The sequence below is a fragment of the Pteropus alecto genome, unplaced genomic scaffold (genome assembly GCF_000325575.1).
Source record: "Pteropus alecto unplaced genomic scaffold, ASM32557v1 scaffold71, whole genome shotgun sequence".
NCBI classification, from domain to species: Eukaryota; Metazoa; Chordata; class Mammalia; order Chiroptera; family Pteropodidae; genus Pteropus; species Pteropus alecto.
This window is the reverse complement of record NW_006433024.1, coordinates 10,215,644-10,228,467: the sequence shown is the minus strand read 5'-3', so window position 1 is coordinate 10,228,467 and position 12,824 is coordinate 10,215,644. Positions and strand designations below refer to the sequence as shown.

The 12,824-nt window shown below is 33.6% G+C and overlaps 1 protein-coding gene across 5 annotated transcripts in view; it reads right to left on the bottom strand.

Moving 5' to 3' along the window:
* Positions 1 to 316: 316 nt before the first annotated feature.
* The window catches only part of HIPK3 (homeodomain interacting protein kinase 3), a 77,265-nt gene continuing 64,757 nt past the window's right edge, over positions 317 to 12,824 (bottom strand). For 2 of the 5 annotated variants that reach the window (XM_025044091.1, XM_006908017.3), the window contains 10 exons: positions 11,981 to 12,140; positions 11,458 to 11,581; positions 7,839 to 7,960; positions 7,441 to 7,565; positions 7,186 to 7,347; positions 6,367 to 6,663; positions 5,907 to 6,047; positions 4,154 to 4,389; positions 3,718 to 3,845; positions 317 to 2,890 (listed from right to left, as the gene is read on the bottom strand). In XM_025044091.1, coding sequence (XP_024899859.1) covers positions 2,414 to 2,890; positions 3,718 to 3,845; positions 4,154 to 4,389; positions 5,907 to 6,047; positions 6,367 to 6,663; positions 7,186 to 7,347; positions 7,441 to 7,565; positions 7,839 to 7,960; positions 11,458 to 11,581; positions 11,981 to 12,140 — 1,972 coding nt within the window. In that variant the 3' untranslated portion in view covers positions 317 to 2,413. Of the gene's footprint in view, positions 2,891 to 3,717; positions 3,846 to 4,153; positions 4,390 to 5,906; positions 6,048 to 6,366; positions 6,664 to 6,966; positions 7,030 to 7,185; positions 7,348 to 7,440; positions 7,569 to 7,838; positions 7,961 to 11,457; positions 11,582 to 11,980; positions 12,141 to 12,824 lie in introns of all 5 variants that reach the window. The other 3 variants (XM_006908014.3, XM_006908015.3, XM_025044090.1) reach the window with 3 other exon arrangements.

Sequence of the window (12,824 nt, the reverse complement as noted above, 5' to 3'; positions counted from 1 at the left end):
AAACTAGGAGGCTGTGGAGGGCAGCAAGTTTACTTAAATAGTGACTCCATAAATTTGCCATCTGTAAATAATCTTTTAAATTAATCTTAGGCTATTCCTTTTTTATGTGTAATATATATATATTTCTATTTATATAAAATGCATAGAATTGATTACTAAAAACACTGAAACTTGTGGGGAAAATTAAGTCCTTCATTTTCAGTGTGACTAAAAATGTACTGCTGGTTTTTATTTTATGATCTAATACTGTAATTTTTAAAATCAACTTCAGGCACATTTATTTCATTGATGATTATTAAATAAAACACTGCTTGTATTAATGGAGTAAAGAAAAGTTTATCCATTATTAGCTTATTGTCAATGCTGTACTAGAGCTGTACTAGTGGTATGCAATTCATTTATCAAAGAAATGCTATAAATCCAAAACATTTGGAGAGTTTTACACTCAAATGCTTTGTACTGTTTATTCCAGTAAATGCTGTGAGATTATATTCCAGATTTTTAAGGAAAAAAAGTTAAGTCAAGCCTGCAAGATACAGCTGTCTCAAGTGTCTACAATGCCAGTATGAAAATAAAAAATTAAGTTACATTGATACATCCAAGTTTTTTATATGCAGTGATGAGCACAAACATTAATAGAGATAAAATACTGATGCAATTAACACACCCCAAAATAACATATGCAATTATTTTCCATCATTTACAATACAGTAGTTACAATGACACTCCAAACAGAAAAGCAAAGTAAAAAATCAAAACCTCAACTTCTATTTCATGTAATTAGACTTATACAGAAATTAGAAGGCTAAATAACAACTAGTTAATCACCTAATTTCACAGCTATCTGAAGTGGCAATCGTTATATAGCAGCTTATCTATGATACATTCAAGATAAATGATACAATGTATTACTTGCCCATAAGCTAAAACACAGCCTGTTTAATACCTTTCCTTAAAGTCCACCTCTACACTACAATATACTTGAGGTCTATGCAAAAAGTAGCTACCTTTTATATAGGAAATGGATGATTAAGTCTTTGGTGCTGTAAAAGCAACTTCATTTAAACACCACCACCATCACCATCAAAAAAATAAAAATAAAAAAGAATAAGAATAAGAAAGAAAAAAACCCAAGACACACTTCCTAGGAAGAAAAGCATGTAATTTCTGTCCCTGACGGAATGTATTAAATAAGCAAATACCGCCAACAAGCGAAACAAGTACTACAATGTAAAAATACTTAAAAAAAAAAAAACAAAAAACCTCTCACATGCATAAATGAAAAATTGCACACAAAGAACTCACATCTTTTCAAGCTTCAATAGTAAATATTTTCTGCTACTACTTATTAAATACTGCATGGTTTGCCCAAGCTAAGATGAAACCACATCATGAATCAATGAGTAATTTGCATTTTCTTTCATTATCTACTCAAAGTCATGCCTACTGTACCTCTAAACATTTTATTAAATCCAATTATACAGCAAACACTCCAAAAATAAACTTAGATTGTATTGCAGTTTTACTTAACAGTATATAAAATGCTGTGTTGTGACAGATATCAACTATCCATTAGATACTGAATCAATTTTTCTTAAGCACTACTAACTGCTTGCTTTCCTTGAAGCTAGATCATTCTGAAAAATCTGACAGCAGAATTCAGCTATAGCAAACATGCTGCCCTCTTAGTAAGGAAAAAACAGCTACGACCTGAAATCATACCACACAAAACCAAAAATGAACGTTACTCTCTCAAAAGAAAACTAAAGAGTAGGTCTGAATTTTAAGTGCTGCAGTCCTCAACATTTATATATAGGTAATAACATTAACAACCTCAAATATTTAAGGCACTATGTGTGGGAACGGTTTACAATGCAGCTGAGATTATAAGAACAACATTTAAGAGCAAAGTCTAGGCAACATTTTGCCCATGCAAAGACACATGCAAATGTAAAGAACAATAGCTCAATTTCTTAGGTAAGTGACCCAACATTTATACACTAAGACACAGATAATACAATTCACTTGTATGCTGTAATTCTGACATATGTGCATCTGTTACTCTAAGTCTGTACACAGAATGGCTTCCCAAATGTGGACGTGTCTTGCACTAGTTAGAAGGCAATTTTATAAAAAATAGCAGGAGCAAAACTGGACTTCCGCTCCCGTAAGTCACCTGTCTAGAGTTACTACATAAGAAGATAACATGACCAAAGACGTTATACCAAATGTGCAAAACACATTAAAAGTGAGTTTTTTTTTTAAAGCTCAAAGTTGTTTAAATTGCACCCAAGTCTACATGATTCAAAAATAATTTTCTTGTGCCATGGCTAATATTTATTAAATACCATGTTTTTATTTTTAATCAAATGCTTCTATCATTGAGCTTCCTCAATATACTCTTTTTGAGTTTTCACATATATGGATACTGGCTGAGTTTTGTTGGACTTAATGGAAATCCAGTATACGCAGGTGATGCTGCAATATAAGAATGTGGTGGGAAGATTGGTTTGTACTGAGTCTGATGAATGGTTGGGGATGGTAACAGCCGGGGATTTATGCCCACTGGGACCTGGTGAACTATGCCACTGGGATGGGAGATATTATAAGATGGATGCTGTAACATAGGTCTTGAGGTACATGGAGAAGCTAAGAGGTGGGCCACTGGTGCAGCACTACTGAGGGTAGCTGATGATGGGTATGGAAGTAGAGTAGGCTGTCCTCCGAGGTGTGTACTTCCAGCCAGATGGGCATGCACAGCTGTGTGACTGGGACTTCCATGAGAAAGAGTGAAAGGATTACTGGTAACACTAGTAGGGATATAAGCTTGCTGTCTTCGATGTCCGAAGTTTCCATTCCACTCTTGATGCCCAGATCCGAAGTGATGAACCTATCCAAAACAAGCAAGCAACCAAAAAGTACTAAATATATTCTTTATAAGTTAAAAAGAAAGGAAGAAAGGAAAATCACAATAAACTCTGACTGATAACTCAAAGATCTCTCAAATCTTAGATTGTATTAAGTTTAAAGAGAAAAATGATTTTATATATTAGTATTAACATTTGAATATTACTACATATTATTATAATATTAACATTGCCACTACCACTGCTAGCAGTATAACTACCCCACCACTACTACTAGCTTCCATTTGTGGAGCACTTGTCATATGCAAGCCTAACATTTTATATATACATTATTTAATTCCAAAATAACCCCATGCTACAAGCCATTATTCTCATCAACTGTGGTCCAGATATGCTGAAGAGACCTGGCCAAGATAATATGCACATTATTGGCAAAACCGGGTGTGACTCCAATACCCATGACCTTTTCTTTCCCCAAGTGAAACAACTGCTGAGCACAATGCTGAACAGATGGAAAGTACTCAATGAGGCGTCTCTCGCTAGCACCACTACTAACCCATAAAAACTGTAGCCATCAATTCATTAATGTGCACTCTGATTTAAAGGATCTAAGAAAACAAACACTAAAAATATAATTAAGAAAATCTAAGAGCTTAATTTTTCTGAAGAACTCAAGTTCTACAGATAATGTGTTTAATTATCCTATTATTAGGCAATTACTCTTTAGTCACTTGGGATAATGAAAAGGATAAAATTTATTAAGATTGCATACAGTTTCAGAATATTTTTCCCCCAAGTGAAAACCTGATGAATTTGAACCCTAAAGACTCTTATAAATTCACAAACGTACCTGACTGAAATTCAAATGCTGTTGCTGGAATGCTGATGTCAATTTTTGCTGACGATTACCCACTGTGGAAGGCTGGTTTAATCTCCCAGGAGCAGATCGTCCTTTTATTAATGGCTGGCATATAGAATCTAGCAAGGAACAAAATATTAAATAGTTGATGCTTTTTCCTTCTCATATAAAAATTAGGAAAGTCTTTAGGTATTTTATACAACAGTGATTTGAGAACCTTAAAGTTAAATGAAAAGAAAGATCTCATGGTATCCAAGCACTGTATGATATAAAAAGAGATTTCTTTTATAGAAATCTTTAAAAGAAGATAGATTTGGCAGGATCAAGTTGGAAATTCAGAGATGACTTGAGGCAATGCTGATCTCTGATGTTCCTAAATTAAGACCTTTGAAGGGATAATCAGAGAAATAAGGAGGACTCAGTATACCTGTGTTTGCCATATGCTCATCGGCATTTAATCCATTTTCTAGTCCCATTGGTGGCACCACAACAGTACAGACAGCTGGTTTGGCTTCTGTGTTGGCAGAGGTTACCAGTTCTGTGTTTTGGTGAGTGTCCTCCACAAAACTGTTCTCTGCAAAGGGACTGTCACGTCCCGAAGAGTCTGATGTTGGAGAGCCATCCACGGTATCACAACCACTTTCCTGCTCTTCATCTGACATACTGCAATAAGAAAATAGTCTTGTATTTTTCAATATTAAATCTAAAGTTAAATAATATCTAGGCTCCAGCGAATTGATGACAGTCTTATTCAGTTATTTCATATCTAATTATGCCTTCTTCCTTGTCCAATAACACTTTTTTCACAGATTTTCTAGACTCTCACATTTATTCTCTCTTCAGACTGCTACAACTGCTACCCTTAATTCTGTCCTGTTTAGGAATATCCTTTTGGCACTAAATTTTCCTTTCCCACTTGATCCTTAGTAGAAGTTCATAAAAATACCACTTTATAAATTACAGATAATTTCATCAAGGCATTACAAAAGAAGCACTCGTTTGGGTAATTTAAATGAAATGTATAAACATATACATGTGTGATTTCATATTTCAGATTAAACTGTAAAGTTTGGACACATCCCTTTAGTGGTAATTTGTTGGGCCCTTTTAACCAACCAGTTCTCTGAAAGGTCTTCCCTACTTCTCTGAAGGCCCACCCAGAGTCCCATTACTCCTCTTCTCCTCCTGACCCTCTTGGGCCCCGATGACATCTCTCCTTGGGATTTCTACAGCACTTATTGTGTGTTTTAATCACTCGTTTCATACTTAATAATTTGAAGCACCTCTTTTTATATGTATATTTTTAGTTACATATTTTTATTTATATCTTAGACATACATTTACATATATATATATTTCCATATGTATGTGACTATTTATGTATGTGTGTGTATAATATCAACTTCCAAAACACATTGTAAGCAATTTCTAAGAAGATGTGTTAAAATTTCTTTCTATCTCCCACAGAGCTTTGGTTATAGGTATTCAATACCATATTTCCTAAGGAAAAAGAGAAGACAAATGTATAAAATTAAGACCTAAAATTTATTCAAGCTTTGTTTCCACTAAAAAAAAAAAAAAAAAAATTCTAAAAGCTAAAATAAAATGTATTTTACTGAAAGTTTTGTAGTTCATCTCTTAATGTGTTAGTATATTATATAGGTTAGGAGCAGCTCATTACTCTAGTGGCAAAGCATGTCCCTGGCCAAAAGGAAGGGTAGGTATGGAAATATGGACAAAATCATGCAAATCAATCACCAGTGTGGAAAAAAAAAATCGCAGCAGATATTCTACTGACAGTGGGGAATCACTTCATTATGCAAAACTTTTTTTTTTTTTTTTATTTTGCTAAAATATATGTTCTTATTCCAAATTTGTTACAATAGTAGGCTGTGAAGCTGAAGTTGAGAATGTGGCTTTTTTACCCTTTCAAAAACAAATAATTCTTTAAAAATGATTTATTAGAACTTTAATATTTCATTTAGATCTGTTCTATAACAAGAAAGAAAATTATTATTTAAAGCCTGAGTTTATAAAAAGTGATCTAGTTAAAAAATTATGTTCAAGACAGAAGCCACTGTGGTAAACTGGCAGGTACTTATTAAACAATGACAAAAATCATACACTTTTCAGTGGACTAAATATTTATTTATTATACACTGCTATTGAAATTCCTTTACCTGTTCGGTCTCTTGCAAGGGGATGGGCTGGACTGCTCTGAGGAGCTGGTGCTCAGAGTACTATCAGGACTGCTTAATGAACACATCCGATCGATGTTCAAAGTGCTCTGGCAAGCTTCACAATCTAGACTACCTTTACATCTAGTAAGAGAGGGAAGGAAAAAACATGGGTCAAAAATGAGAAGATACTCCCCAAATAGCCCCAAATTAATTTATTTAAGGGTATGAAACAGTTAAGTGTGACCTACATGGACGAAAATCTAAAACTTATAAACACAAGAAAAATGCTATAATAATCATAGTTAAATACCATTCAGAAAGTTTACTCCAAAGGACTTTGACAGACAAGGAATAAGTCACGGAAAGTTGTTTTTGTTTTTTTTTTTGGCTACACCAGAGGGTGTCAACATTATTATTTAAGAATGCAGCATAAACACATGAAACTGCTTTTGGTACTCACTCTCTAAGAGAATGTCTCTGTGATGTCTCCTCTTCATCAGTGTCACTGCTAATAGTGATCACACTCACTGCAGGACTTGGGGAGTCAGCAATGATGATGGTTTGCCGCTGTTTGTCTGAAATTGATGAATCAGAGTCCTGCCTGATAGATGTCTCACAACAATTTCTTGCCTCTCCTTCTGAGTTATGATTGTCCTGTGTTTCTATACAACTTACTTCCTCAACATCTTTTCCATTTACTATCTTTGGAGAAATAAATGCTGAATGTGGGATATTGGTATTCTGCAATGCATTACTCCTGCAATCAAAGAGATAATGTATCATTTCAACAATCAAAATATGTACATACATATTTCTAAGACATCTTGCTAAAATAAACAATATGAACCTTCACTTGGTTCAAGATCATGTATATAACACACTAACATACAGATCATAAGTTTTGTGAAATATATAATACTATCTCTAGAAATATCAGTGTAGATTACATTTACATACATTCAAATAGTCATTTTTTGGGTAAATGTGATATTTATGTGTCTAAAATTTACTAAAATTAAAAGTAGAGAATAAATCAAAAGGGCAATAAAGACAATCTTACCAACTGAAAGCATTTATTTCCTCTCTTCCTGGCTCCCATTCCATTAGTTTTACCAAAATACCTCTGAGAAATTGAGAAGGGAGCCGGCTTAGTGTTTGTGACAAAGCTATCGAAGAGGTCATTTTGAATACAACAGAGTGACCCTTTAGTGTACATGCAAAATTTATCTTAAAGATTAATTCTCAAAATGCAGAGGAAAGTTAAAATATCCATACCAACCTGTTCTGACACAGTTTATTTTTCTTGGTAGTAGCAGGCTGAGGCCAGACAACATGTGCAATGCCCACACTGATTGGCTGCGGGGCCGATAAAGTTATCTGACTGGTTAGAAGAGGTTGCGGCATCACTGAGCTATAATGATTGCTGTGTGAAATCATTTTCCTAAGGATAAAATTAAGAAAAATTGAACCCCTTTCTTTACCAAGATCTATTTTGCAAACTATTCACAAAAAGTTACTTTTGTTTTTAACTTACCCCCAGTCTCCAAGCCTTTGTGAACCAGCCACACTCTCAGAAGTTAATGTAGTAGCAGCAGGAGCCATGGGTGCTACCTGTTGCCAGGCAGGTACCAGCACCTGCTGTGTTCTACCAGACCACGTCTGCTGCACCAAAAACAAACACACACACACACAAACAAGTTACAAGTGATTAATATTACTATATCTTAAAATAAAAACATACATTAAACTAACAATCATGTAATAATTGTAAAAGTTAAAGTCAGTAATCTACAAAAGATCAAATTCCCATCCAGGTCATTTTCATTGTTTCCCAATATAAAAGGCTGATATGCTATAAATGCATCAGCACCCGCACCCCCACCACCTGAGTATAATGAGGACAGCACATGTGCAAAAATAATTATTACCAACCTGGGACAGAACTCCTGGTCGGATTTGTAGGGGCTGAACAGCTGGGGCCTGAGTTACAAGTGGAACTGTATTATCTACCCTTATTGAATAACTAGTGGGTTTGCCATGCGTTGCAGGAATACCTGTGAAATATAAAAGAATAGTTATCAAATAAAAGAAAAAAAATATTTCCCTGAGTTAACTTATAAAACTCTTTTGAATTTAAAGAACTACCAAAATTGTGATTAGGATTATAAAACCATCCCCTACATAAAAATTTCATAACACTAACAAAGCAATCTTATTAGGAAAGTGAGGTACTTTCTGTCTCCTTTGTTGTACATCATTCTAAAAAATGTTTTAAAGCTATTCTTTCCACTGTTTTAAAATGTATACTACAAAGTTGAATCATTTATTTTTCTTGAAACTTCCCATTCCTTTTAAAGTTCACTCTTGTAGCTTCATTTTTCTTTTCAAATAGTTCTGCCACTATGATAAAGATATGGCAAAGTGAATCTAACTCAAAATCCTCATCTTCTAGCAGGTTCATCTTTTCATACAAACTTTTAGCTATGCTTAGTATTCTCTTCTTTAAAATTGTCACAAGATCACACACTTTTGGCACCAAAGAGAGAAGGTATCACAACTTCACACTTCAATGGCCATGATAGTTTACATGAATCAAGAAAATTCAGAATGGCACATTCATTTCGACCTCCAAAGGAAAAGCAAAAAAATAAACAAACTTTTCTGCCTAATATGATGATACAACTAAGCATTGGTCAGTGAGGCTTAATCTACTAGTATTCCTAGTAGAGAGCTGCTGGAACTCCAGCACAAACATGTTTCATTTTGCCTACCTGCTAGGAAAATTAGAAAGCAGGATTATCAGTCATGTTGATCCTGTTAATGTTAATATGTGTGTCACATGTTGGAAAAGGATCTTGTAAATATTGTCTTATGAAATTAAGCTTTGAGACAATAAATTAGTATCATCCCAACTTAGAGCTTTGACAAATATGATTTTAGGGACATTCCCCAAATCAGAAAGCTCAGTTACTAAAATAAATTCAATCCTTCATAATTCCAGTTTATTATAGCAGTTACTTCGATATAGGCTGGCAGATCATCTAACATAATCAGCTTTAAATAAAAGTGATCTTGGGTGTCTCTAATAAACCTTAAGAGAAAAATGTAATTGTTTTCTTTTCCCATTGAAAAACAATTTTACAATTTTTATTGTACAGATATATTTTAAGTGCTAATCCTAAGGAGAACGCTGATTTTGTTATGCTTATTTTCTTCACAGAGGTGTTCATCCTACTGCTGGGGTGCTCTACCCTCTGAGCTCCGCCCAAAGGACCAGATACAGATTAAGTTCCACAAAGAACTTTTAATTATTTCTGAAAGCTCATCTCCTCACCCTCCCCACCAAAAAGCATGTCTTCAGCAAATTCTCCAAGAAATGGAATGCAAACTAACAAATACTTTGCTTTGTCTCACTATTAAGTCTAATTTAAAAGTACTGGTTTTGACATTTAATGAGTTGATAAGCCTGAGAGTATCTCCTTTTCTTCCTGTTACCCTATTATGAACCACTCATTTAGTTGCTAACATATATACAGAAAGGTTACTAACCTTTTATCAATTATAAGTCACATAAAAAGATAAAAGATTTATTTAACTTCATTAAATATTTTAAGAATGATGCTTAACCATGTTTAGAAATGTGTCTCATGGTTACCAGAAGGGAACGGGGAAGGGAGAGAGGGAAAAATAAAAAAATAAAATGTTAAAAATAAAATTAAATTAAAAATTAAAAAAATAAAAAATAAAATAAAACCACACACACACAAAAGAAATATGTCTCACAAGCTTCTTAAGTTTTTGCTACAAATAGAAGGTAGGCTCTGAAAAAAAATAAATAAAAAACTGCTATTCCAAATCCTGACGAAATATACTACACTGTTGGTGCATGACTCTCAAACTGATTTTGGTACATGAAAAAGATTACTAAAACCTAAGAATCTATTTATCGGTACAGATTAAAAACTCATTTAAGTGAAAATGCATTTGTTAAGACACCGCTTAAATGATAACTGATTTTTAAGAAAAGCATCAGTCTTGCATGCTCAACTATTTAGAAGTAAAATGTCTACCACTTACTATCAAATGCTGTCTGTATATATGTATAGATAGACAGAAATATGGCAAATGTTAACATTTGTTGAATCTAGGGTACGAGGCATTATATTATTCTGTGAACTTTTCTATATGTTTTAAATTTTTATAATAAACAGTTGAGGAAAACAAACACAGCAGCATCTTTAAGAGTGCCGACAATATAATGATACAGGTATTTTTTATTATTAGAGACCAGCCATGGGTTATGTCACAGATACTTAGAACACCATTGGACAAATTTCACCTTGACCATCCAAACAGTCGTTTTTTATATTTTTAACAACACAAATCTTTCTCTCAATGAAACTTTATATGAAAGCCCAATATATAAAGATAAAAGAAAGCTACCTTGGTAGAACAAAAGTGGCTAAAGAGTTGACATGTTTCCACATCTCTTATTACTAGCTAATCAAGTCAACAAACATATTCTTGGTGCTTGCTTAGGTACTGTGGGAGCCATTGAAATAAAAACTTTTTAAAATTGCTCAAATCCTTAAATCAAATAAAAAATTCAAATAATCTTCAGAATCCAGAAATATTACATCTAGAAATGACCAAGGCCATATCTATTCAGTCTGCTTCCTTTGACTAAGGCTGAAACAGGTTAACAGACCTGTCTAGGATAACACAGCAAACTGCAGAAACGGCTATGTCCCAAGTGTTCTGACTTAGCACCAACTTCTTTCACTTACACCATATATACAGTATTACCATCACGTTTCAAAGAGTCATTTAGGAACCCATTTGTAATTAACCTCTTGCTTTTAAAAAATAACTAGATGTTAAAGCCTAGCAAGGGCAAAATAATAGGAAAGGACCTAAGAAGTAGGGTTTTAATCTGGTTATTCCAGTTGCAAAGTCTGCTGCTATTGCCCTCTAAAAACCACTAAGAAATTCCCACTTGAAAATTCATGGCCTCTTCAAAGGTACTCTGCCACCTATCACACACTTGAGGATTTAACTGCTATTTTTATCTAAGTAAGGGACATAATCTAATTTAGTCAAAATCAATCCTTAAAAAAAAAAAAAACTAAGCTATGGATAAGGAACAAGACAATGACATTTTGGGACAGAATTCCTTTGACCAAAATTTTAAAAAGTGGACTTTCAGTCACTTTGCTGTCTAGTCATGACAGATGCTGTGCAGTAACCTGACCATCTGGAGCAGTGATATCAGTATAGGACAATCCATAGCTTGTCAAGCTCATTAATTTCTACTAAGGTATTTTATCATGCTGGTCTCTACAGGAACTATAACTGTAGTATGACCCATTTTGTTAATGATGATCACAATGGAGCTCCAGTCAAGAAATGAACATCACTGGTCTAAAGGCTAGCGACCAGCTTAAATTAAATTAAAATGTAACAAAAACTATACTATTTAATGAAAAGATGCTCAGCTTGTTATAAAATCATGCATGCCTAAATTCAAAATGCAATTTAAATGAAAGAATACCTTGAATAGCTGGGGGACAGATAATCAGTGTCTGCTGAAAAGCATCACCACAACCAAAATGAGCAGTTCCAGCCTGCAGAGGAATCCCATGGTGCACAACTGAATGAGCAGATGTGGTTAATGCCTGAAATGATCAACGTATGTGGTGGCATTATACAGAGCAGTCTAATTGCTACACACATGCTTTATAAATAGAATTCAAACATACTTCTTAAAATCTTAATTGTACGATGAAAATGGGTCCAGAAACTGATTTTACTGAACTTTACTTTTTGTAGAGGTGTGGCATAGAAGGGTAGGTAACGGATATTGAAAGAAGGAAAGATGAAAGGAAAAAAAAGAATTTGGAAGGGTATGCTCTAATTGTTACCCTGAAATATTAAGAGATTTAACAGAATGGCAATAGTAAGACCTCACCAGCACTGTAACTTCTAATTGCTGACATGAGACTTCTGTATACTCCAAAAGCAAAGAGAGCAATCATAAAAAAAAAAAAAAGGAGCATAAATTAATAAATTCTTACCTGACTTCTTAATGTGCCAATTTTAGTAAAATTTGCTGTCAGATTAGCAGTACTGCTTGAAGCTACTGGTCTTAAAAGTGAAGTTTTATTGTGATTATTTGTGTCACATGAATTTGGGTGGGACTTACAAATATCCATAATATGAAAACAGGACTTTACGCTGTAAAAAAAAGAAAGGGGGAGGGGTGATTGTAATATTATTTTATATGTTTAGAGTAGTTTAAAATTAATGTACATTAACTTAAAAATTATTTCCAAAAGAAAAAGATTCTATGACTTGCACTTAAATCTGCTTATTTCCAATACTGTTTCTATCAGGAAATCCTACAAGAAAAGATTGAACTTTAAAGCGAGTAAAAGTGTGTCTTATACCTGCAATATTTTAAGACATCAAAGCAATAGTAAGCATTTTTTGGTTAGCACACTATAATTTTATTCCTACTCTAAGTAAATTTTCCAAAATTTCAAGATCTACGTATCTCAAAATTAATGGTACCAAGTATGGAGTTATCATATTATTTTCGAAGGACTTATATATAGAAACCATTAGGCATTTTTAAGAGGCGATGGTAGGGGGAGAAGATAGCAGTTGGACTTTATAAAAACACCAAATTTAAGGGTAATCCACAATAAGGGATATTGGTTCATCCCTATACTTTCTTCACTCTTTTTAAAATATTAAAAGAAGCTATTTAAAGTCATTTACTTCCTTCGGCCTGTTAACATTTCCTTTTAGTATATATATGTCTGGTTATTAAGGTAAGAAATGTCATGTAAAAACAAAATCACTTGGTCATTTTCAGTATAGTATTTTGGAAAAAGAACACTGAAATGAAATTCAGAT